This window comes from Octopus sinensis, linkage group LG11, assembly GCF_006345805.1.
Source record: "Octopus sinensis linkage group LG11, ASM634580v1, whole genome shotgun sequence".
Classification (NCBI taxonomy): Eukaryota; Metazoa; Mollusca; class Cephalopoda; order Octopoda; family Octopodidae; genus Octopus; species Octopus sinensis.
Genome location: NC_043007.1, coordinates 54,962,302 through 54,987,165, shown reverse-complemented (window position 1 = coordinate 54,987,165; position 24,864 = coordinate 54,962,302). Strand labels below are relative to the sequence as shown.

Below are 24,864 nucleotides of genomic sequence, written 5' to 3'. Positions count from 1 at the left end.
GTTGCCGTAATAACTGTTGGACAGATGTTATTGTCTGACATTGTCTTGTGTGGTCCGTGGCTAGACCTTAAGAGATCTGGAACCAAAGACATTGAGACAAAAAGAAGCTGGGTTTTTTATAAGGAGCTGTAGGCTCAAAACTGGGTTGAGAACAGGCTGTCTCACATGATTTATTTAGGGGCTCTGATTGGTTATACGCAGCAAATTGGCACGACAGAGAGACAAACTGCACCAATACCAACCAATCAGAGTAGTGGACAAAATGGAGTCCAAATAGTGGCCAAAGGCTACCTATTACCTGCTGCGCTCAAATGCCCATATATATAATAAAAGGAAAGAGGGGTTTTACTCAAGTGTTCACTACACATCTGGTTTCCATGCTGGCATGGGTTGGATGGTTTGACAGGATCCAGCAATCAACAGTGCTGTGTCATGCACCATTGTCTGCTTTGGCATGGTTATTCACTTGAAAATCCAGCCACTTGACCAGTCACATCTCTTTTTATATACTGTGACCAATTCAACCAACTGAATGAAAAACTAAAGGAGAAGTACTCTTTGATCAATCAAAAAGTTATTCTCCCTTATGATAATGTGCATCTCTATAGTACAAGAATTACTAGTTCTAAAATTGAAGAATTTGGCTGAACATCAACACATCAACCATATTCCCCTAACCTTGCACCTTCAGATAATCAATTATTGTGAAATTTGGAATATTTCATTGATGATAAGCATTTTGATTTATTGGTTATGCTGAAATTGAGCAAAAGTGACTTCAACTCCATAAAACTGACATCATGAAGTTAAAAACATTATTGATTCAAACAAAGAGTGAGGGTCTTTTCTGTTTGTCTGCACCTGTGGAAATTTCAAAGTTCAGTAAAAAAAAATTTTAATTTGATGTATTGATGTAATTTTTCACAATGAATCTCAAGGGGATATTTGACTTTTTCAGAAAAATATTTTTAAAAAGTTACAGAGGTTTAAAGTCTGCTCATTTTTACCCAGTCAGAAAATAGTAAAGATCCAAGAATGATACTGGGTTGAATTTACCTTAGATTTTGGAACCACCATTATTTTCAGGGTGACCTGGAGAGTGTGTTAGTGTGTGTGCATGTGCGTGCACAAGTGCGTGTGCGTGCATGCTCGTGTGTGTGTGCATGTGCACACACACACATACAATACAACTCAAAAGTAAAATGATTTATTTCACATCTCAGATTTATGTGCTCAAGTGCAAGTCTTCACTATCTTCCTCCTTTTTCCCAATCTCACTGACAACTCTAATACCTAAGCAATAATTATTTCGATTATGAATATAATACATTATGATGCAACACATTGTCATATAAACATTATATAATGTAACATTATATGATCTAAAATGCTAAAATGAAAGCTATAAGTTTGTCTTACCTTTGCCTCTTTTAGTAGATCCTGGTAACAACTTCACTTTATACCTAAAATACAATGTACAAAATATACTGAACATAATTATCAAGCAGTTCATTTTGTCTTCAAAATTACTTTACTTTGTAAAGTAAAAAATGCCTTACTCATTTACTTGTTTCAGTCATTTGACTGTGGCCATGCAGGAGCACCGCCTTTAGTCGAGCAAATTGACACCAGGACTTATTCTTTGTAAGCTTAGTACTTATTCTATCGGTCTCTGTTGCCGAACCGCTAAGTTACGGGGACGTAAACACACCAGCATCGGTTGTCAAGCGATGTTGGGGGGACAAACACAGACACACAAACATATGCACACATATACATATATATATATATATATTATATATATATATATATACGACGGGCTTCTTTCAGTTTCTGTCTACCAAATCCACTCACAAGGCTTTGGTCAGCCCGAGGCTATAGTAGAAAACACTTGCCCAAGGTGCCACGCAGTGGGACTGAACCAGGAACCATGTGATTCATAAGCAAGCTACCTACTACACAGCCACTCCTACGCCTTATTTACATATTAATAAAAATTCAGCTCTCCATTTTGTCATTCTTTCATTCTTTTCACCATTCTCTCATTCTTTTAAAGTCCAACATTTCGTTCTCTTTCTTTTCTTTTTACCCTCATCACACTTTCTCTTTCCATCTCTAAGATACTTCCCAAAAATGATTGGAGAGCTTATTAATCAAAGTGTTGTGTGATCACAATAACAATTACAGTTGTAATTTCAAAAAGTGGTTACAATTATACACAAAATGAGAACAAAAAATCCTCCTATATGTAGTGTATATATTTGCTCTAATTTTCAAAGGGTCAACTGGTCAACCATCACACTAAAAGTGACGGTGGAAAGACAATAACAAAGAGACAAATCACTAACTTGTAGTTAAGGAGGGTGTTGTATGGGGCCACTACACATATTGAATATAATAATTCATCCTCTGCAACTGGGCATCCAGTGAGTGAGTCTAACACTTGAGCATCCTTGAAAGAAAAGGAAAACAAAATCATATCAGACTACTTTTTTTGACATGGTTCAATTAACAAATAATTAGAAAATAATTAACAACAAATATCAAGACTACTTTTCATCCTAGTAGATTTAACAAAACTTTTCAAATAATTAATAACAAATATTTTACTATTTACATGACCATCAATTTAAATCTGGGTTGATGTTAAATAACTCTACTGAGCTTAGTTCAGGTACACCTATGACAAAAAGGTGGGGAGGGTTCACAAATCTACCATAGAAGATATACTAATCTTCTATCCACTGCAAGATTAATCATGACAATCTTGGATAGTGTGTACAAATTGCTATATAGTTTGGTTTGATATATCCAGAAATTTTGATGGTGAATGTATCAAAAGCAAGCACTATCCTGAAATCAATATCTCTTCCATCTGATCTAAAACAAAGACATTCATCCAACTAACTATAAAATCAGCCTTCTTCTTAGATTGGTATTCTTTACTTAGTTGTCAAGCCCTTTATGTGAGGACATTTAAATGAATTGCAGCTACCATACATTGCCCAATCATTTCTTGCTTGCTTTTGATACATTCACCATCAAAATTTCTGGATATATCAAACCAAACTATATAGCAATTTGTACACACTATCCAAGATTGTCATGATTAATCTTGCAGTGGATAGAAGATTAGTATATCTTCTATGGTAGATTTGTGAACCCTCCCCACCTTTTTGTCATAGGTGTACCTGAACTAAGCTCAGTAGAGTTATTTAACATCAACCCAGATTTAGATTTAATAGTTGTCTCATGTGGTTTTGATGAAAATCTTAGTTTTATGGACGATTTAGTTATGTATTAACCACAGCTCTGTGTTACAGATAGTAGCAATGAATCATGGCTTTTTATTGTATCATCATCATTATCATGATATTCACTTTCCATGCTGGCATGGAATGGACAGTTTGACTGAGGGCTCCAAGTCAGAAGGTTGCACCAGGCTCCAATCTGATCTGGTAAATTTTCTACAGCTGGATGCCCTTCCTAATGTCAACCACTCTGAGAGTATAGTGGGTGCTTTTTACATGCCACTAGCACGAGAGCCAGGCAGGCAGTACTTGCACTGACCATGATGCATTTTACGTGTCACCGGCATGGGAGCCAATCAGGCGACACTGACAATGACCACGTTCGAATGGTGCTTTTTACGTGCCAGTCAGGCAGCCTTGACTCAACAGGTCTTTGCAAGCACAGTTGATTGAAGGGTACTCTTAAATGGTCCGGTTATGCTGCACTGGCATAGACCACGGTTACAGTCTCACTTGGTTTGCTGGGTCTTCTCAAGCACAGCATATCTCCAAAGGTCTTGATCACTTGTCATTGCCTCCATGAGGCCCAATGTTTGAAGGTCATGCTGCACCACCTCATCCCAGGTCTTCCTGGGTCTACCTCTTCCACAGATCCCCTCTACTGCTAGTGTGTGACACTTTTTCACACACCTCCCCTCATCCATATGCAACACATGACCATGCCAGTGCAGTTGCCTCTCTTGCACACCACATCTGATGCTTCTTGTCTGTCTACTATCATGCTAACAGCATCGTCTTGTACATGCTGGAACTTGTTATAGTTTGTGCGGAAAAAAAAATAGTTGAAAACCAAAAAAAAACTAATTTAATCTAATGATATTATGGATATGATATAATGTTCACAAACTAGAGCCATATTGTCCATATATGTCAAATGTTGATCATAAATATAGTAACTGAATAGAAAGAATTAATGTCACAGTTTGAAAACTTGATAAAGGAAAACCATTAAAAACATTACTATTGAACAATCATCTATCTATAGGAAAAAATAACATTGTATGCAGAAATTCCAGTATCTTAGAAGGAGACCTGTATTTTAGGCGTCATCAACTGTAAAGAAATTTAACAAAAAGAAAGGTTTGTTCAATTTAATGTATTATGTCAGAGACAGAACAATGACTGCAATTATCTGCTACCCAGGTATATGAGACATAGTAGGGTAGAAGGGGCACTCTGTTGGTTATGATGACAAGGGTGCCAGCTGATATGATCAATGGAACAGCTTGCTCGTGAATTAACATATAAGTGACTGAGCACTGCACAGACACATGTACCCTTAACATAGTTCTCAGGGAGATTCAGAGTGACACAGTGTGACAAGGCTGGCTCTTTGAAATACAGGTACTACTCATTTTTGCCAGCTGAGTGGACTGGAGCAACGTGAAATAAAGTGTCTTGCTTAAGGACACAATGCGTCGCTGGGAGTTGAACCCACAACCTTATGATCGGGAGCCAAATGCCCTAACCACTAAGCTAAGTGCCTTCAATATATGAGGCATATAACAAAAAGAAAAGAAAGAATGGTGAAGAGTACCTGGTGAGAGGAAAATAAACTATGCCAAAAAATGACATACACAACAAAGCTGGTTATTCCTTCTTTGTGTGTGTACCTTGATAAAGAACCTTGAATAGTGGTGAGATATTGGAATTCAACCAGCCCTTGCAAATATGGGAAAATAGACACAAAATGATAATGATGATGATCTGTCATGTGAAAACACACTGCTTCCAGCCACAAACAATAGCTTAAAATTCATTATTTTTAAATTTGCTGCAACTTTCATGTAACATCCTCAAAATCAGAAAACAGGCCATTAACTACCACTATTCCACTTGTCTGTAGAGACATAGCTGACCAAGTTGGTGAAGGACAACTGAATAAGGAGTAAAGGTTTCGTATCTTATCACATGTCTTGTGCTGTATCCATGAACCAAAATAATTAGCTGTGGTAATATACTATGGGTATGTCAGGTAAGCAGTGGTATCACTATGTAACAGTATAGCCAAGTTTTCCAGCAAGCTAAGTCAATGATAGAAATATACATGTTATACTTTTATTCAACTAATTCTACCTTCTCCCACATCAAAATAAATTCAATGTTCATGAATGTTTCTGTTTCTCTGCAATTTTTATACTTGAGATTCCATTTTTGTGTATTTGTTTATTTCCAGGGTTAATGCAAATCAAATAGTCATCTGATCCAAGACATTCTAGGTGCAAACATCCTGTCTTTTGTCAAACAAACTGTATCTAGGATTATAGAAGTTAATGTTTCCTTCTTTTTTTAAGATAATAGGGAGTAATTTAAGGAAAATATGGCTGTTATTCATAGCAGGTCAAGCATTTATGCAGATGCCCCCCACCTTCCTTTGACTTATCCCATTCTTGCTGTTGATATTCATCATAATGATGACAATGATGATGTTAGGCTCTGAAATGTACGGTAGTTTAATCAAAACCATGAAACTACAAATAGCAGCTATAAACATAATAACATTTATTTAATAACTTCAAATACTGTTAAGGAAAGAAAATAACAAAATTGAAAGCTTTGATGAACTCAAAGGATTACATTTGAATAACATTATTGCATGCAATAATTAAAATATTGGGCAGCTATTGCAACTTTTCAATCATCTCTTTTAGACATGCCAATCACTTTTTTTATATGCATGTTGATAACTTCTGCTTAAGGTTACATTAACAGCTTCAATGGAATTTGAACAAAGAATTTCTGCTCATTTCATCTAAAACAAAATAACTACAACATAGAGAGACTGATCACCTACTGTTGCTTGTTGAGTCAGATCCTCTTCATCCATTTTGTCTTCATCAGATTCTTCATCCTTTGCAAAACAAGAAGAAATACAAAAATCAAATCAAATTCATAAAGCAATTGTTATCATGGACGTATAAGCAAAATACAAGATCACTAATAATAATAATGATAATTTTAAGGAAGTAAAGAGCTATTTTTGGAGATGAAGTGTATTTAGCTAAACACACACACACAAATAATGAGACAGAAAGAATCATAAAGACAGAGAAGGAGGAGAAGTAAACTACAGTAGTTGGAGAGAGATGGGGAGAGAATGAAAGTACAACAGCTCAAAAAAATATATTAAAGCATAGCTCCCCAAACTTTTTAGACCATCAATCCTTTCATGGAATCCGTGACCCCTCATTGATCCCCAGGCATGTACAAGAAAATAAGTAAATAAGAATAATAATAAAGTAGATGTGCGTGCATTTATCGACCCCTTGAATAGTCCCATCGACCACTTTGGAGACCCCTGTATTAAAGCATAAAAAATATAGTAGAAATACATGTCATAAAATAAAGTACAGCAAATAAAAGAGGAGCTGGAAGAGAGACAGAGAGAGTAGGGTGAGAAGGTGATAAGTAGAGGAGAAACAGAGAGAGTGGGAAAGAAGGAGATAGATAGGAAGATAGACAGAGGAGGGAAGGCAGTCAATTATAAACACATGGAAGAATTTAAAGTGTATCATATTTCGAAAGTTAGTTGGAAAACAATGAAAATGGTAGAATAAAGATGAGAATCATCAATTGAAAAGATATTTAAGCAGCTTGAAGTGTAAAACTGGTCAATTTTATAGAAATGAATTAACAGTTCAAAGTTCGAAGATCATCCTTCACCACCTTGTTCCATGACCCAAGAAGATATAGAATGAGGTTGTGAAGCATGATCTTCAAACTTTGAGCTTCACAGAGGCAATGACTAATGACGGAGACCTGTGGCGATGTGCTGTGCTTGAGAGGACCCATTAAGCCAAATGTACCTGTGTTGGTGACATATAAAGAACACCTTTTGAGCATTGGGCTTCATGGAGGCAAAGTGGCTGAGTTCCTTTCAAGTGTTGGGCCTCACAGAGGCAATGCCCAAAACTTTTGGCATCATGTCATGCTTGAGAAGAAGACCCATCAAGTCAAGCAAAATCGCAGTCATTGCTGACACCAGTGTCACACAAATTGGCACTCATGCTAATAGCATATAAAAGCACCACGGTGTCACACAAATCGCACCCTTGTTGGTTGCACATAAAAGCACCCATTACACTCGGAGTGGTTGACATTAGGGAGGGCATCCAGCTGTAGAAAACCATGTCAAATCAGACTGGAGTCTGGTGCAAACTTGCAGTGTTCCAGCCCTGTCAAACCGTCCAACCCATGCCAGCATGGACAACAGATGATGATGATGATGATAAATGTACTAAATGTAAACAGAGAAATGTTATTAGTTCAAATGAGAATAAATACAAACTCAGAAATATACAAATACATGAGTGTATATTTGGGTGTAGAGACACACAAATATAAGGACAAAACATGCATACACAAATACACTCATACAGATATATTCACACATACATTCACACTGATATACATGTATATACACATACTCACATGCACCCTTATATACACATACACATTAATTTTTAAGTATTTTTCTAGGTTCAAGCCATACTTAGGAGAAAATGAAGCTAAAAAGACACAACTCACAGAAATGAATACAAATGATAAAGAGTTACCACAGATAATTCAGACTAATATGAAAAACTGAACTCATTTCTAGAAAGAAGATAATGGGAATAAATACATTGGTTATAATATATAATAAATAGAAAGTTAAGTGAATCAAAGACCTTAGATAGAAAAACTAGGAAATTCCCAACAGTGTTCTAAGTTACTACCTGAGAACTGATAAATAACATATCCATACCCTAACAGAGAAGTACTACAAGGTAACAAAAGTGGGAGTAAGTGAATATTTAGAAGCAAATACGGTGGCATGTGTAAAAAGATTCGAGCAAGGTCGTTGCCAGTACTGCCTGACTGGCCCCCGTGCCAGTGGCACGTAAAAGCACCCACTACACTCTCGGAGTGGTTAGCGTTAGAAAGGGCATCCAGCTGTAGAAACTCTGCCAGATCAAGATTGGAGCCTGGTGCAGCCATCTGGTTCGCCAGCCCTCAGTCAAATCGTCCAACCATACTAGCATGGAAGGCGGACGTTAAACGATGATGATGATGATGAAGGATAAAAAACACTTCTCTATATAAGGAAAAAATAAGGCCCAAAGTACGTTGAAGAATTGAAGAGATTTAGATTTGGACAGAAAAACAAAAAAATGATTAAGCAAGCAAGACAAAATCAACACAGCCAGAGTAAGAACAGGCTGGAGTGAAAGGTAGATTGTATAATGTTAGTTAGTTAGTTAGTTAATTTGGCTCAAAAGCAAATAGCAAGGCTATGTAGGGGGACATGGAGTTAAGTACAGGGTGGTGTTCATGTAAAGAGTTCAGGCCACTTGAGGTCCAGGGAGGCTTTGAACAAAGCGGTCGTCGGCATCTTCACCATCTCGTCTGGCAGCTTGTTCCACGGATCCGCAACCCGGACAGAGAAAGCTCCTCTCCTTCGATTGAGATGAAATCGTCGCAGGTAGAGCTTTTCGGAATGACCCCACAGCCGACGCTCTGGAGCAGGAGTGAAGAACAGCTCTTTCGAGAGGTTACACTTTCCGCTTATGATGTTGTGGGTGAGAATGAGATCACCACGGCGGCGGCGTTTTTCAAGAGAATAAAGGTCGAGCGTCCTCAGCCTTTCTTCGTAGGACAAATTTTTGAGACCATGAACCATGCGGGTAGCCAGCTTCTGGACCCTTTCAAGATGCTGTATGTCTTTGAGGAGATAAGGAGAAGAGGCTTGAATCCCATACTCCAATATGGGTCTCACCAGCGTGACATAGAGTGGTAGGAATATGGCTGCTGTGAGCATTCCGAATGACCGTCGAATCAAGAACAGAATTCTGTGTGCTTTGTTGGCAGCATGGACGCACTGGGCCGAAGGCGAAAAGGAGGAATCCACCAAGATACCCAGGTCCTTTACCTGATCGGTCCTCTCCAGCAGCAGACGACCCGGCTCGAAATCAAGTTGAGATGCAGGAGTAGAGCCGACAGGCAGATGACAGCACTTTGAGACGTTCAGACACAGGTCCCAATCGTTAGACCACTTCCAAATTTGGTGGAGGCATCGACGAAGATCCTCTATATTACCGCGAGGAGCGACCAGTTTGATATCGTCGGCAAATAGAAGGGTGTGTTGTGTGAGGTCGTCGGGCAAGTCATTTATGAAGACTAAGAACAACAAGGGCCCAAGCACTGAACCTTGAGGCACGCTACTGCTCGCACTGGAGACGTCGGACCGCGAACCATTAACTTGGACTTGGAAGGAGCGATCTGAGAGGAAGGCACCAACCCATCGTACAATATCCGGATGGAAACTATATGCTTGAAGCTTGACAAGTAATAGGCGGTGGTTTACCGAGTCAAAAGCTTTGGCAAAGTCCAATAAAACGATGTCAACAGCATCACTATCATCGAGGATGCACGTCACCAATTCTTCCATTACTAGTAAGTTGGTCAAGCATGATCTCTTCGGCATGAAGCCGTGTTGGGAATCAGAGATAGAGGCTGTGTTTAGGAGGTGGAGCATCATACTTTTCTTAAGGATGGTTTCGAACATCTTGCTGATTATTGATGTAAGGGAAACCGGTCGGTAGTTAAGCGGGTCTTCGCGGCTCCCTTTCTTGAAAATTGGGCAGATTATCGCTGTTCTCCAGTCTGCAGGTATAACACCCGTCGCCAATGACATATTGAATAGTCATGTTAAGGGCTCGCAGATGACCGGAGCCAACGCTTTGATAACCCGTGGGTGTATGCCGTCAGGGCCGTGACCCTTGTTGACATCGAGGCCTTGAATAACACGTTTGACTTCATCCCGCGTGATGACCAATCGAAGCATTGGAGGTACCGATCTATCAAATGGAGGGGGTTCACGACCATCATCTTGTTTGATAATGCTTGTGTTTGAACTGCAATGCTGCATGATATTGAGACACAATGCAGAGAACCTGCAAAGGATGCTAAATGCAGAGGACTTGCAAAGACTAGAAAGAAATGAAATACAGTCAAATGACTGAAACAAGTAAAAAGAAAAAAAAGTGTAAGCCTTAATTCTAATTTTATTATTATTGTTCTTAGAGCTTACTATACATTTATAAATTACATTATCAATATTACAGTTATTCAAGAGCTTACATTTAGTCTTATCACAACATGAACATTTTTCTATCTGTTTATTCAGACTCCCATCACTATCGGTTATATTATGGCTATAGCTATTATTTATTGTTCTATTATAATAACTATTTAATTTCTTATTATTTATAGAGGAAATGATATTACCTACATTCCTGCATGTTGAGTAGCCCACTCTTATGGTTTTATTGGGAAATATATTTGAGTAAATGTTGTCCTTATTAAAAGACATTTTCACAATTTTAAGCATCTCCTTAATAATATTAGTTATCACTTGAGCCCCATACGGAATAATTAACCACATAATATCCTGTTTTATTTTTTATATTTTTATATTATCATTATTAGTAGACATCATCGGTATTAAAGTGTTATTCTTGGGTATATTATATCTCCACTTGTATAATTTACTATGTTTCTTACTATTGATCCTATTCTCATTATTAATATTATTATTATTATTATTGTATACACACACATGAATATACATATATATATATTATACACACACACACACACACACACATATATGTATATATATGTATACATATATATACACATATACATATACACACACACACACACACATTTATGTATATATATGTGTATATATATATATATATATATATATATATATATATATACACACATATAAAGTTGAAATTTACAGAAACACAGAAGACGAAGACCGGTGTATAAACAAGAAATAAACAGAGAGAGAATAAAAAAACTTGTGGATTTAGTGGTCAATCATGGACAGATTAAGAGAAAACAGAATAAGAAAAAAACAGAAAGTTCAAAAAAGTTCAAACGTTGTGGTGTATTGGAACAATTTTTCATCAGTGGAAGAGTCCAGTGAAATCTATATGTATATCCAGTAGTAATCCTGGTGGAATTCTGGTGTGTAGATGAGGAGAGGTGCAGAAAGTTCAGGTAGTAGTAAGTCCAAAGTGTAGAACATTAAAGTAGGATAAAACTAGTGTGACCACGTGAGCATAGTAGAAATTTACAGAAAAACAAAAGAGGAAGACAGGTGTATTAGTCTGATGCTCAGGAAGGTGAAAAAGTTTTTTATATTTTGAGCCTACACTCTTCAACTGAAAAGAACACGATATATACACACACACATATATATATATATGTATACATATATATAGACATATACATATACACATGTATATATATTTAAAGTTGAAATTTACAGAAAGACAGGAGACGAAGACCGGTGTATATATAAATATTTATGTATATTTATATATGTATGCATATGTATAGGTATATGTATAAGTATTTAAATGTGAGTGTATTTTTTATTTATTTTATATTTATATTTATATATAACTTAACCTTATTTACTTTATGAAATCTCTAACGGAGCCTAGAGAAACACCCAAGTACCTCTATTTCATCTACTTATTACGACCAACATGGAGAAGAAGGGTCTGGAAGCTTAAAGACCCTGCTAATGGACAGAGATTTAGAGACATGTTACTTGAAGCCTTCGACGAAATAGAAGGGGGTATAGCTACACATGGGGTAGAAGATAACTGGGCGCTTCTAAGGGACAACCTGCTGAAAGTCACTGACCAGATCTGTGGCTGGTGCAAAGTCCCCACAAGACCCAAAATAACGTGGTGGTGGAACAATACTGTTGACAGGGCTATTAGACAAAAGAAACAGGCTTGGAAGGACTGGAAGAACGGTGGTAGCAGGGAAGTGTATCAGACTGCAAGAAGGAAAGCTAGGAGGCAGGTTTATTTAGCCAGAGGGGAAGCAGATAGGAAAAAATTTGCCAATGTCCTGCGCCGTGAGGATGAAAGACTTGAGGTATTTCGTATAGCAAGACAGTGTGTGAGGAAGAACCGTGACGTGGTAGGAGAAAAATGTGTTCGCACGGATGACGGCTCACTTGCGCTAAATGAGGATGCAAAGAGAGAGGTTTGGAGAAGCCACTATGAAAGGTTGCTGAATGAGGAAAATGAATGGGATAAAGAGAGTCTGCCGAATGTTGACCCAACAGAGGGACCAGCAATCCGAGTTGACAGTTCCTTAGTAGTTAAGGCAATTACAAGCATGAAAACAGGGAAAGCCCCAGGCCCATCAGGAATTACTGCAGAGATGCTCAAAATATCTGGTAGTGTCGGCTATAGCCTAATCACCCGTATAGTTAACAAGGTGATACACGAAGGAGTCATTCCCAATGACTGGTGTAGCAGCATAATAGTCAGCTGCTACAAAGGTAAAGGTGACGCCCTAGATACAAATAACTACAGGGGTATCAAGCTGCTGGATCAGGTAATGAAGGTTACGGAGAGGGTTATAGCCCAACTAATTAGAGAGAGAGTTAGCCTAGATCAGATGCAGTTTGGGTTCGTGCCAGGGAAAAGTACTACTGATGCTATTTTCATGGTAAGACAGCTGCAGGAGAAATACCTAGCCAAAGACAAGCCCCTATACCTGGCTTTTGTTGATATGGAGAAAGCCTTCGACAGGGTCCCCCGATCCCTCATCTGGTGGTCAATGAAGAAACTAGGGATAGATGAATGGTTAGTGAAAGCTGTACAAGCCATGTAAAGAGACGCTGCTAGTAAGGTGAGGGTTGGCATCGAGTACAGTGAAGAATTCAGGGTAGAGGTTGGGGTCCACCAAGGTTCAGTCCTCAGTCCCCTCCTATTTATCATAGTCCTCCAGGCAATAACGGAGGAATTCAAGACAGGATGCCCCTGGGAGTTCCTCTATGCTGATGACCTTGCTCTAATTGCTGAGTCTCTATCAGAACTAGAGGAGAAGTTTCAGGTATGGAAGCAAGGTTTAGAATCGAAGGGCCTTAGAATCAACCTAGCCAAAACCAAAGTCCTAATAAGTAGGAAGGTAGACCAATCACAAACGCCTTCAGGTAGATGGCCCTGCTCGATCTGTAGAAAAGGTGTAGGTAGAAACTCTATAAGATGCACCAAGTGTAAGCTATGGACACATAAGAGGTGCAGCAATGTCAAAGGAAGGCTAACTAGGAAGATGGTTTTTGTATGTGGCAGATGCTCAGGAACAATAAACACTGAAAATGCTCTGAGACCAACTTCCGTCACTTTCCAGGGAGAAAAACTAGAAGTAGTTGATAGTTTCCGTTACCTAGGTGACCAAGTCAGTAGCGGGGGCGGGTGTGCTGAAAGTATAACTGCTAGAGTAAGAATAGCCTGGGCAAAGTTTAGAGAGCTCTTACCCCTGCTGGTGACAAAAGGCCTCTCGCTCAAAGTAAAAGGCAGACTGAATGATGCATGTGTACGTACAGCCATGCTACACAGTAGTGAAACTTGGGCTGTGACTGCTGAGGATTTGCGTAAGCTCGCAAGAAATGAAGCTAGTATGCTCCGATGGATGTGTAACGTCAGTGTTCATGATCGACAGAGTGTAAGTACCTTGAGAGAAAAGTTGAACGTAAGAAGCATCAGTTGTTGTGTGCAAGAGAGACGTTTGCACTGGTATGGTCATGTGATGAGAATGGCTGAAGATAGTTGTGTGCGAAAGTGCCACACCCTGGCAGTTGAGGGGACCTGTGGAAGAGGTAGACCCAGGAAAACCTGGGTCGAGGTGGTGAAGCACGACCTTCGAACTCTAGGTCTCACCAAGGAAATGACCAGAGACCGAGACCTTTGGAAGTATGCTGTGCGTGAGAAAACCCGGCAAGACCAGTGAGAACAGTCAAAATCAAAATCAAACCAAATCAATACATATATCAGAAAGCAGAACCAAATTGAGGTCGATCAACATCAGGGCCCCCGTGCCGGTGACACGTAAAAGCACCATCCGTTTCGTGGCCGTTTGCCAGCTCTGTCTGGCCCCCGTGTTGGTGGCACGTAAAAGCACCATCCGTTTGTGTCCATTGCCAGCCTCGCCTGGCCCCCGTGCCAGTGACACGTAAAAGCACCATCCGTTTCGTGGCCGTTTGCCAGCTCTCTCTCGCCCCCGTGTTGGTGGCACGTAAAAGCATCATCCGTTCGTGTCCGTTGCCAGCCTCGCCTGGCCCCCGTGCCGGTGACATGTAAAAGCACCATCCGTTCATGGCCGTTTGCCAGCTCTGTCTGGCACCTGTGCGGGTGGCACGTAAAAAGCACCCACTACACTCACGGAGTGGTTGGCGTTAGGAAGGGCATCCAGCCGTAGAAACACTGCCAGATCTGACTGGGCCTGATGAAGCCTTCCAGCTTCACAGACCCCAGTTGAACCGTCCAACCCATGCCAGCATGGAGAACGGACACTAAATGATGATGATGATGATTACTTCAGTCTACTGGAGGAATAAAAATAGAATGAGGTATTTTTGCCTCTTGGCTGAAACAGCTGTAAGTTATTTTCCAATTTATATTCCTGTATGTTATATTTTAATAATTACTGGTATCTTTATATATTAATATATTATATATGAAAAGCATAATATATTATACATGTATGTATATTCTTGTAATTGTCATTTTAGTAAATAAATAAATAATTTGACATAATATAATGTCTAAAAGTTGATGAACCACCTATTGATCCCCTCCATTTTCTTATTGCTCTATTATATATATATATAATATATATATATATATATATATACATGGTCTGATCAATAAGTATCTGGACCATTGCCACTGTAATGAAGCCAAAGCACACACAGCGAAGCTGCCTGGCACAGATTGATCTTGAACTCTGCCACACATGCACACCCAAGTCCTAACATTCCAGCTCAGTTCTGCTGCTCACAGCACTGCTTTGAAGGAAAATGTGCAGCACATGATCATTGCATTGACCATGACAGAGAAAGTCAAGCAGAGAATCTGCATCAAATTTTACCAAATGCTTAGCAATACCTGCTCAGAAGCCTATGCAAAGTTTTCAAAAGGTTTTCATTGTTCTCAATACAATCAAGATCTTGTATACATATATATATATATATATATACATACATATATATATATACACATATATATACATATATGATTGATTGATTGATTGATTGATTGATTCTAGTTTCAGCTTATGAGCTGTGGCCATGCTGGGGCACCGCCATTTGGTGTTGCTACTTGGTTTCACTTCATGGAGGCTTTCTAGCAACTGCTATTTGGTGCATGAGAGAGTTCGATGCAGCTGCCCTCATCTGCCCCTCCTGCCGTGAAGTTGGTTCATCTGGGACACCTGACAGGAAGAGATCCAGCTTCATTTTAAAGACATCTGCATCCACCCCATGCAGGTCTCTCAGGTTCTTCGGGAGGATATTGAAGAGCTGTGGGCCTCGGAAGCCCAGGCTATCACAGAATCTTGTCCTACATCTTGATGGCAAGTTTGGAGTCCTAGGCACCACGCAGTGGCACCCAGTTCTGGCATTTGCGTAACTCTCGATGCCAAAGTTCAGGACACGTCCCTCCAGGATCTATATTATGTATATTATGGCATATCTTTCCCGCCTACACTCCAGGGAATATAGTTTTAATCTCTTGAGTCTTTCCCAGTAGCTTACATTCTGCATAGAGGCTATCTTCTTCGTGTAGCTACGTTGGATCGCCTCGAGCTCTGTGATCAACTTGACACTGGATGGTGACCATAACTGAGAGCAGTAGTCAAAGTGGCTTAGGACAAGTGTCCTCCAGAGGACCATCATGGTTTCTTGTTCTCTTGTTCTAAAGGTTCTGAGGATCCATCCGGCCAGTCGTCTACATTTCATTGCCAATTTAGCAACATGTACACGAAAGGTCGCATCATCACTCATGTAAATACCTAGGTCACGCACTGATTGTGCCTCTGGGATTGCAATCCCTCCGGGTCCAGTGTATTCATTGGGTATTGCATTTAGTTTTGCATGCTGATAGTATAGAGCTTGAAACTTTTCAGCATTGAACTGCATGCTATTCTTTTCGGCCCACTTGTATATTTTGTCTAGCTCACATTGCAGGTGTTTAGTGTCCTCAGGGTTCTGTATTGCCTGTGAAACTTTTGTATCATCTGCATAACTTGTGATCGTGGTTCTCTGCGTGGCTGAGGGCATGTCTGAGAGGGCCATTATGAACAGTAGTGGTCCCAGAACAGTGCCCTGCGGAACACCGCTCACTATTTGCGTGTTAATGGAAGTGGCCCCATTGGCCACTACCACCTGACTTCTATCTTTCAGAAAGTCATGAATCCATTCTCCCAGTTTTCCAACTATGTTGAGATCACGCAGTTTGTGACATATCATTCCATGATCGACTTTATCAAAGGCCTTTGCAAAGTCGAGATATATCACTTCCACATTTGAGTGGTTGAGCAGCCATTTCAGCACCCAGTCATAGTGTTGTAGGAGCTGAGTTAAACAGCTTCTCCCTGGTCGGAAACCATGTTGGGTGTCGGGCAGCAAGTCATTCTCTTCAAGGAAGGTGATCAGCTTCCTTCTGACTATTCGTTCCATGACCTTGCTGATGTGTGAGGTCAGAGAGATAGGTCTATAGTTCTTGGCTTCCGCTCTGCTACCTCCTTTATGAATGGGGCATATTTTACCTTCCTTCAGTTTTCTTGGAAGTTTGCCAGCTGCAAGGAAGCTCTGAAAGAGGAACTGCAGTGGTCTTGCTAGGACTCTCTTACATGCTTTTAGGAGGATTGCCGGGAATCCATCGGGGCCAGTAGCTGAGTCTGTTTTCATTTCATCTATAGCCTTGATTACATCGTCTTCCTTTATATCGATGTAATCTATCGTCGCCGCCTCTGGTTTTATATCTGCAGTGGTAAAAAAGTCAGTTGGATTGGTGATTTGGAGATGCCCAAGGGGTGGAGTGAAAACACTCTTGAATTGCTCATTCAGTATTTCACTTACCTCATTGGTTTTCCTGTAAGTGTGCCATCCTTTTCGAGGAGTGGCCCTATTCTACAGTGCACCGTAGCTGTTTCTTTGGCATACTTGTAGAAAGCTCTGGGGTTAGATTTTATGTTGTCTATAGCCCAGGCTTCTTTGTCTGCTCTTTCCTTTTCATAGGAGAGTTGCAGACATTTTTCGATTTCCAACAGTTTTATTTTTAGGCGGGACTTTTCACTGCTTTCAATCTGTTTGTTTAGGTGATTTGAAAATTTCGTACGCCGTCTCATTAAAATTTTCCTCTCTCTGGGGATTTTGTTCTTGTGTACAGTGGCCTTTCTCTCTGGGACACATTTGTAGCATATGGCTTGCATTACAGACATGAATTGTTAAGTTTCACGTCGATGTCTGGCGAGGAGAGACATTTAGGCCAGTTTTGTTTGAGGATCTCTTTCTCAATTTGTTTCCAGTTTGCCTTATGGTAGTTCAAGCTGGAAAGATTCTGAGGGTTTCTTGTAGGCTGCATGTCCATGCTCTCTTTTGGCCCGTACATGGTCAGTTCTATCATGTTGTGATCCGAGAGTAGTGTCGGTGTCACTTTCACATTATGGATGAGATCCATGTCATTTGTGAAGCAGAGATCCAGTGTGTTACCTGCCCTGGTTGGTTGGAGTATTACCTGCTCCATGTACAGGGTGTCCTCGTTCACATCTTGTCATTCCTGGGAGAGAAAGGCCCTCGGGCCATCTGACATTGGGCAGATTGAAGTCTCCCATAAGAAGTACACTTATGTGTTGTTCTAATGTGGTTAGAACTTCTTCTATTTTTATAAGGCAGTCTTCAAACTTGTCCACATGGCTTGGGGCATCTGGAGGGCGATATGTAGCACACACAACTACATCAAGTTGCCTAATATGTACAATTAGTGTGTCACACACCGAGTTTGAGTATGACAAGAGGACCTGGGGTGTAAGGTCCTCACGGATGTACATAGCAACACCTCCATGACTCCTTTCTTTCCTGTCGGTCCGTAGTACAGCATACTGTGGTATGTGTAACTCCGCATCTGCTATATCCGGTTTCAGGTGCGTTTCCGTAAGTGCTATGCATAAGGCTTGATTGCATGCAACGAAGTCTCTCAGGAACGGGATTTTTGTCCTGTTACTGAGTGTTTGCAGTCCTCTGATGTTCAGTAGAAGCATCGAGGTGAGGTGTACGTTGTTGCCGGTGGTGTCCATCCTGGGTCTGTTTGCTGTGGTGGTCTGGTATATAGTGGGTAGTCCCACCTGCGGGCTTGGGCTTGATGAAGCCAGGTCAGCTGCTGTACAATCTTTTGTGCCATGCACAAAAAAGATTGTTGCTCAGCAGCTGCCCTTTCGACAACATCATGTTGGTGGTTTGTGGCACGCACAACATCTGCGTACCTCCGCTTTGGGGCAAGTGGTGCGTGGTCCATCCCTTTTCCTTGTGTTGATGGTTTGTCCATCTGCCTCGTGTCTCTGTGGCAGGGTCCCCGATGTGCAAAGTGGCAGCCTGCACCTTCCTTTCCATGCCAGCAGGAACCTCTCAGGTAGAACCTACACACCTGTGTGCGCTGTTTGTTTCCATCTTTTGCGGTTCCACTTCTATTCCTGGTTTTTTCACCCTTTGGTCCTGCTTGAGCTTTTCCTTTAGCTCTTCCAGCCCTTCTTTTAGTTCTTCCTCCTCCCTCTACCTCTTCACCGGGTTCTCCGTCTCCATGGCCCTTGCTGCCGGTTGGAGAACTTGCACCTGGGTTCACTTCCCGGGCAGGTTTCTCATTCAAAACCTCCTCCCGGGCGTCCACCAGGTGGGGGTGACTTCTTTCATCATCTCCATTCTTGCCATCTTTGCCCCGCTCGTTCTCAAAGATGGCATCAAGTGCGCCAATGTGCGACCGTATAAGCGCATATGAGCGCACGAATTCCCATCTCTTTCGCTCCATCTGAGCCGCTGTCCTCTTGTAGCCTTTGCTCTTCAGCGCAGCCGCAATCACCTCGCTAGGGCTATCTCCGTCGGCGCACTTCCAGGCTCGTACGAATATATCTAGTTCGTCAGGTCTCCATGCTCTGGACATGCTGGATGATCTATCTATTTGTTTATCTATCTAACTATGTTCGAGAGAAGACAAGAAGATATTAAGGCTAATTAGAAGATAGAGTATTTCGAAAAAAAAAATATTAACAATATTAAAGTTTGTGGGTAAAAACGTTATTTAATCTTAAGGCTAATTAGGAGATAGAGTATCTGAAAATATATTATCAATATTAATATTATATTAGAGTGTGGGTAAAAACGTTTTTTTTTTTTTTTTTTTTTTAAATCTTAAGGCTAATTAGAAGATATATTAAAGTGTGGGTAAAAATCGTTATTTAATCTTAAGGCTAATTAGAGGATAGAGTATCTGAAAATATATTAACAAATATTTAAAATGTGGGTAAAAAGGCTAATTAGAAAGATATTAGAGTTTGGTTAAAAAATTAGAAGATGTTAAAGTGTGGGTAAAAACGTTGTTTATTCTTAAGGCTAATTAGAAGATAGAGTATCTGAAAAATTATTAACAATGTTAAACAATATTAAACAATATTAAACGTTATTTAATCTTAAGGCTAATTAGAAGATAGAGTATCTGAAAGAGGAGAGATGAGAGGGTAAGAAAGAGGGGAAAGATTATTTATCTATCTAAAGTTCGTGAAAGTTCACGTCCATGCATATATACGCATACGTATTTACATACACGCACACACACATACATACACGTGCACACACATACACATATACACAGACGGGCAGAGAAGGAAGGTGGAAAAAAAAGAAAATGAGTGAAAATATATTAAAATATATATATTAAAGCGTGAAGAAAGGGTTATTTAATTCTGAAGCCAATTTCTGCCTTCGAGAACAGTTATACATATATATATATATATATATATATATATATAATTATATATACATACATATATCATCATCATCATCATCGTCGTTTAGCGTCCGTTTTCCATGCTAGTATGGGTTGGACGGTTCTACTGGGGTCTATGAAGCCAGAAGGCTTCATCAGGCCCAGTCAAATCTGGCAGTGTTTCTATGGCTGGATGCCCTTCCTAACACCAACCACTCCGTGAGTGTAGTGGGTGCCTTTTACGTGCCACCCACACAAGTGCCAGACAGAGCTGGCAAACGGCCACGAACGGATGGTGCTTTTTATGTGCCACCGGCACATATATATATACATACATACATACATATACATACATATATATATATACATACATATACATACATATATATATATACATACATATATATATATACATACATATACATACATATATATATATACATACATATATATATATACATACATATACATACATATATATATATATACATACATATATATATACATACATATACATACATATATATATACATACATATACATACATATATATATACACATACATATATATATATATACATATATATATATATACATACATATACATACATATATAAATATATACATACATATACATACATATATATATATACATACATACATATATAGATATACATACATATACATACATATATATATATATACATACATACATATATAGATATACATACATATACATACATATATACATATACATACATATACATACATATATACATATACATACATATACATACATATATACATATACATACATATACATACATATACATATACATACATATACATACATATATATATACACATATACATACATATATATATATACGTATACATACATATATATATATACATATACATACATATATATATATACATATACATACATATATATATATACATTTACATACATATATATATATACATTTACATACATATATAATATACATTTACATACATATATCATCATCACATCATCATCATCATCATCATCATCATCATCATCATCATCATCATCGTTTAACGTCCGCTTTCCGCGCTAGCACGGGTTGGACGGTTTGACCGGGTCTGGGAAGCCAGGGGCCGCACCAGGCTCCAGTCTGAATCTGGCAGAGTTTCTACGGCTGGATGCCCTTCCTAACGCCAACCACTCCGTGAGTGGATTGGGTGCTTTTTACGTGCCACCTGCACAGGGGCCGGAGGGTCCGGCATCGTCACGATCGGTTCGAGCATTTTAGCGGCACGGGGGCAACGAGGTCCGGGGTACTTTGGGGATCCGGGTACTTTGGGGATCCGGGGTACTTAGAATGGGTAGGGGGTATGTGGAATTGCTGCAGAAAGCAGCCCGGGTCTTTGTAGTCACAGTATTTATCGTCACTGAGTAACGTAATTAGGTAGAGGAAAGAAATACAGATATTCTAGAGTTGAGTTGGGGAGGGGGGGGGTCCAGTTGAGGCGGGTAATATAGGGGAGCAACCAGTGGGGAAGGTTGGGGTATGGAGGAACGATGGCAGGAAGGGGTTGGTGAAGGTTCCTAAGAAATAAAAACGTAGGATATTACGAGGTGGGAGGGTACTAAAGGGGATGGTCGGAATGAGGCAGTGTCAGGAGGAAGCGTAAGATCGGTGGGCAGTTGATGAGCTATGGCGCTAGCAGCTTCTCTTTTCACAGTGAAAGCATATGAGGAGAAGGGGTAGGGAGTAGGGCGTACCCGGTGTAGATGAGTAAGGCGTATCCGGTGTAGATGGTGAGATCAGGGTATACTGGTATTGGTGGTGGGGGGTGAGAACAGTGTTCACCGGTATTGGTGGTGGTGGTGGTGAGAACAGAGTTCATCGGTATTGGTGGTGGGGGTGGGGGGGCGGGCGCACCGCCAATGGCGGAAAGATGGGAAGAGATGGGATTACGGCTTGAGGTAGCCTAAGGTTAAATTTTGTAGAGAGAGAGATAGGAAAGATAAATCAAGTTATGGCGAAGGCTTGAAAGTAGCCTAAAAAGGTTAAGTTTTCGTAACAATGTATGAATAAACGTAGTAACAACGAATAAAAATAGTAAGATAAATTTTTAAGAACTTGCTGCGGGCATCGATCGAGAGTTGAAATTGAAGAAGAAAGTGAATCGTAATGGTAATGGCGATTTTCAAGTTTTAGCTTAAGAAGAAGAAGAGGAGGAGGAGGAAAAAGACCGCCATTGGCGGAAAGATGGGAAGAGATGGGATTACGGCTTGAGTAGCCTAAGGTTAAATTTTGTAGAGAGAGAGATAGGAAAGATAAATCAAGTTATGGCGAAGGCTTGAAAGTAGCCTAAAAAGGTTAAGTTTTCGTAACAATGTATGAATAAACGTAGTAACAACGAATAAAAATAGTAAGATAAATTTTTAAGAACTTGCTGCGGGCATCGATCGAGAGTTGAAATTGAAGAAGAAAGTGAATCGTAATGGTAATGGCGATTTTCAAGTTTTAGCTTAAGAAGAAGAAGAGGAGGAGGAGGAAAAAGACCGCCATTGGCGGAAAGATGGGAAGAGATGGGATTACGGCTTGAGGTAGCCTAAGGTTAAATTTTGTAGAGAGAGAGATAGGAAAGATAAATCAAGTTATGGCGAAGGCTTGAAAGTAGCCTAAAAAGGTTAAGTTTTCGTAATGTATGAATAAACGTAGTAACAACGAATAAAAATAGTAAGATAAATTTTTAAGAACTTGCTGCGGGCATCGATCGAGAGTTGAAATTGAAGAAGAAAGTGAATCGTAATGGTAATGGCGATTTTCAAGTTTTAGCTTAAGAAGAAGAAGAGGAGGAGGAGGAAAAAGACCGCCATTGGCGGAAAGATGGGAAGAGATGGGATTACGGCTTGAGGTAGCCTAAGGTTAAATTTTGTAGAGAGAGAGATAGGAAATAAATCAAGTTATGGCGAAGGCTTGAAAGTAGCCTAAAAAGGTTAAGTTTTCGTAACAATGTATGAATAAACGTAGTAACAACGAATAAAAATAGTAAGATAAATTTTTAAGAACTTGCTGCGGGCATCGATCGAGAGTTGAAATTGAAGAAGAAAGTGAATCGTAATGGTAATGGCGATTTTCAAGTTTTAGCTTAAGAAGAAGAAGAGGAGGAGGAGGAAAAAGACCGCCATTGGCGGAAAGATGGGAAGAGATGGGATTACGGCTTGAGGTAGCCTAAGGTTAAATTTTGTAGAGAGAGAGATAGGAAAGATAAATCAAGTTATGGCGAAGGCTTGAAAGTAGCCTAAAAAGGTTAAGTTTTCGTAACAATGTATGAATAAACGTAGTAACAACGAATAAAAATAGTAAGATAAATTTTTAAGAACTTGCTGCGGGCATCGATCGAGAGTTGAAATTGAAGAAGAAAGTGAATCGTAATGGTAATGGCGATTTTCAAGTTTTAGCTTAAGATGGCGGAAAGATGGGAAGAGATGGGATTACGGCTTGAGGTAGCCTAAGGTTAAATTTTGTAGAGAGAGAGATAGGAAAGATAAATCAAGTTATGGCGAAGGCTTGAAAGTAGCCTAAAAAGGTTAAGTTTTCGTAACAATGTATGAATAAACGTAGTAACAACGAATAAAAATAGTAAGATAAATTTTTAAGAACTTGCTGCGGGCATCGATCGAGAGTTGAAATTGAAGAAGAAAGTGAATCGTAATGGTAATGGCGATTTTCAAGTTTTAGCTTAAGAAGAAGAAGAGGAGGAGGAGGAAAAAGACCGCCATGGCGGAAAGATGGGAAGAGATGGGATTACGGCTTGAGGTAGCCTAAGGTTAAATTTTGTAGAGAGAGAGATAGGAAAGATAAATCAAGTTATGGCGAAGGCTTGAAAGTAGCCTAAAAAGGTTAAGTTTTCGTAACAATGTATGAATAAACGTAGTAACAACGAATAAAAATAGTAAGATAAATTTTTAAGAACTTACTGCGGGCATCGATCGAGAGTTGAAATTGAAGAAGAAAGTGAATCGTAATGGTAATGGCGATTTTCAAGTTTTAGCTTAAGAAGAAGAAGAGGAGGAGGAGGAAAAAGACCGCCATTGGCGGAAAGATGGGAAGAGATGGGATTACGGCTTGAGGTAGCCTAAGGTTAAATTTTGTAGAGAGAGAGATAGGAAAGATAAATCAAGTTATGGCGAAGGCTTGAAAGTAGCCTAAAAAGGTTAAGTTTTCGTAACAATGTATGAATAAACGTAGTAACAACGAATAAAAATAGTAAGATAAATTTTTAAGAACTTGCTGCAGGCATCGATCGAGAGTTGAAATTGAAGAAGAAAGTGAATCGTAATGGTAATGGCGATTTTCAAGTTTTAGCTTAAGAAGAAGAAGAGGAGGAGGAGGAAAAAGACCGCCATTGGCGGAAAGATGGGAAGAGATGGATTACGGCTTGAGGTAGCCTAAGGTTAAATTTTGTAGAGAGAGAGATAGGAAAGATAAATCAAGTTATGGCGAAGGCTTGAAAGTAGCCTAAAAAGGTTAAGTTTTCGTAACATGTATGAATAAACGTAGTAACAACGAATAAAAATAGTAAGATAAATTTTTAAGAACTTGCTGCGGGCATCGATCGAGAGTTGAAATTGAAGAAGAAAGTGAATCGTAATGGTAATGGCGATTTTCAAGTTTTAGCTTAAGAAGAAGAAGAAGAGGAGGAGGAAAAAG

At 39.6% G+C, this 24,864-nt stretch overlaps 1 protein-coding gene across 1 annotated transcript in view; it reads right to left on the bottom strand.

Moving 5' to 3' along the window:
• The window catches only part of LOC115217369 (nuclear export mediator factor NEMF), a 139,622-nt gene that overhangs the window by 10,166 nt on the left and 104,592 nt on the right, over positions 1 to 24,864 (bottom strand). The window contains exons 30-32 of the mRNA XM_029787042.2: positions 6,106 to 6,162; positions 2,349 to 2,452; positions 1,420 to 1,463 (exon numbers count right to left, since the gene is read on the bottom strand). Of these exons, the coding sequence (XP_029642902.1) occupies positions 1,420 to 1,463; positions 2,349 to 2,452; positions 6,106 to 6,162 (205 nt within the window). The remainder of the gene's footprint in view (positions 1 to 1,419; positions 1,464 to 2,348; positions 2,453 to 6,105; positions 6,163 to 24,864) is intronic.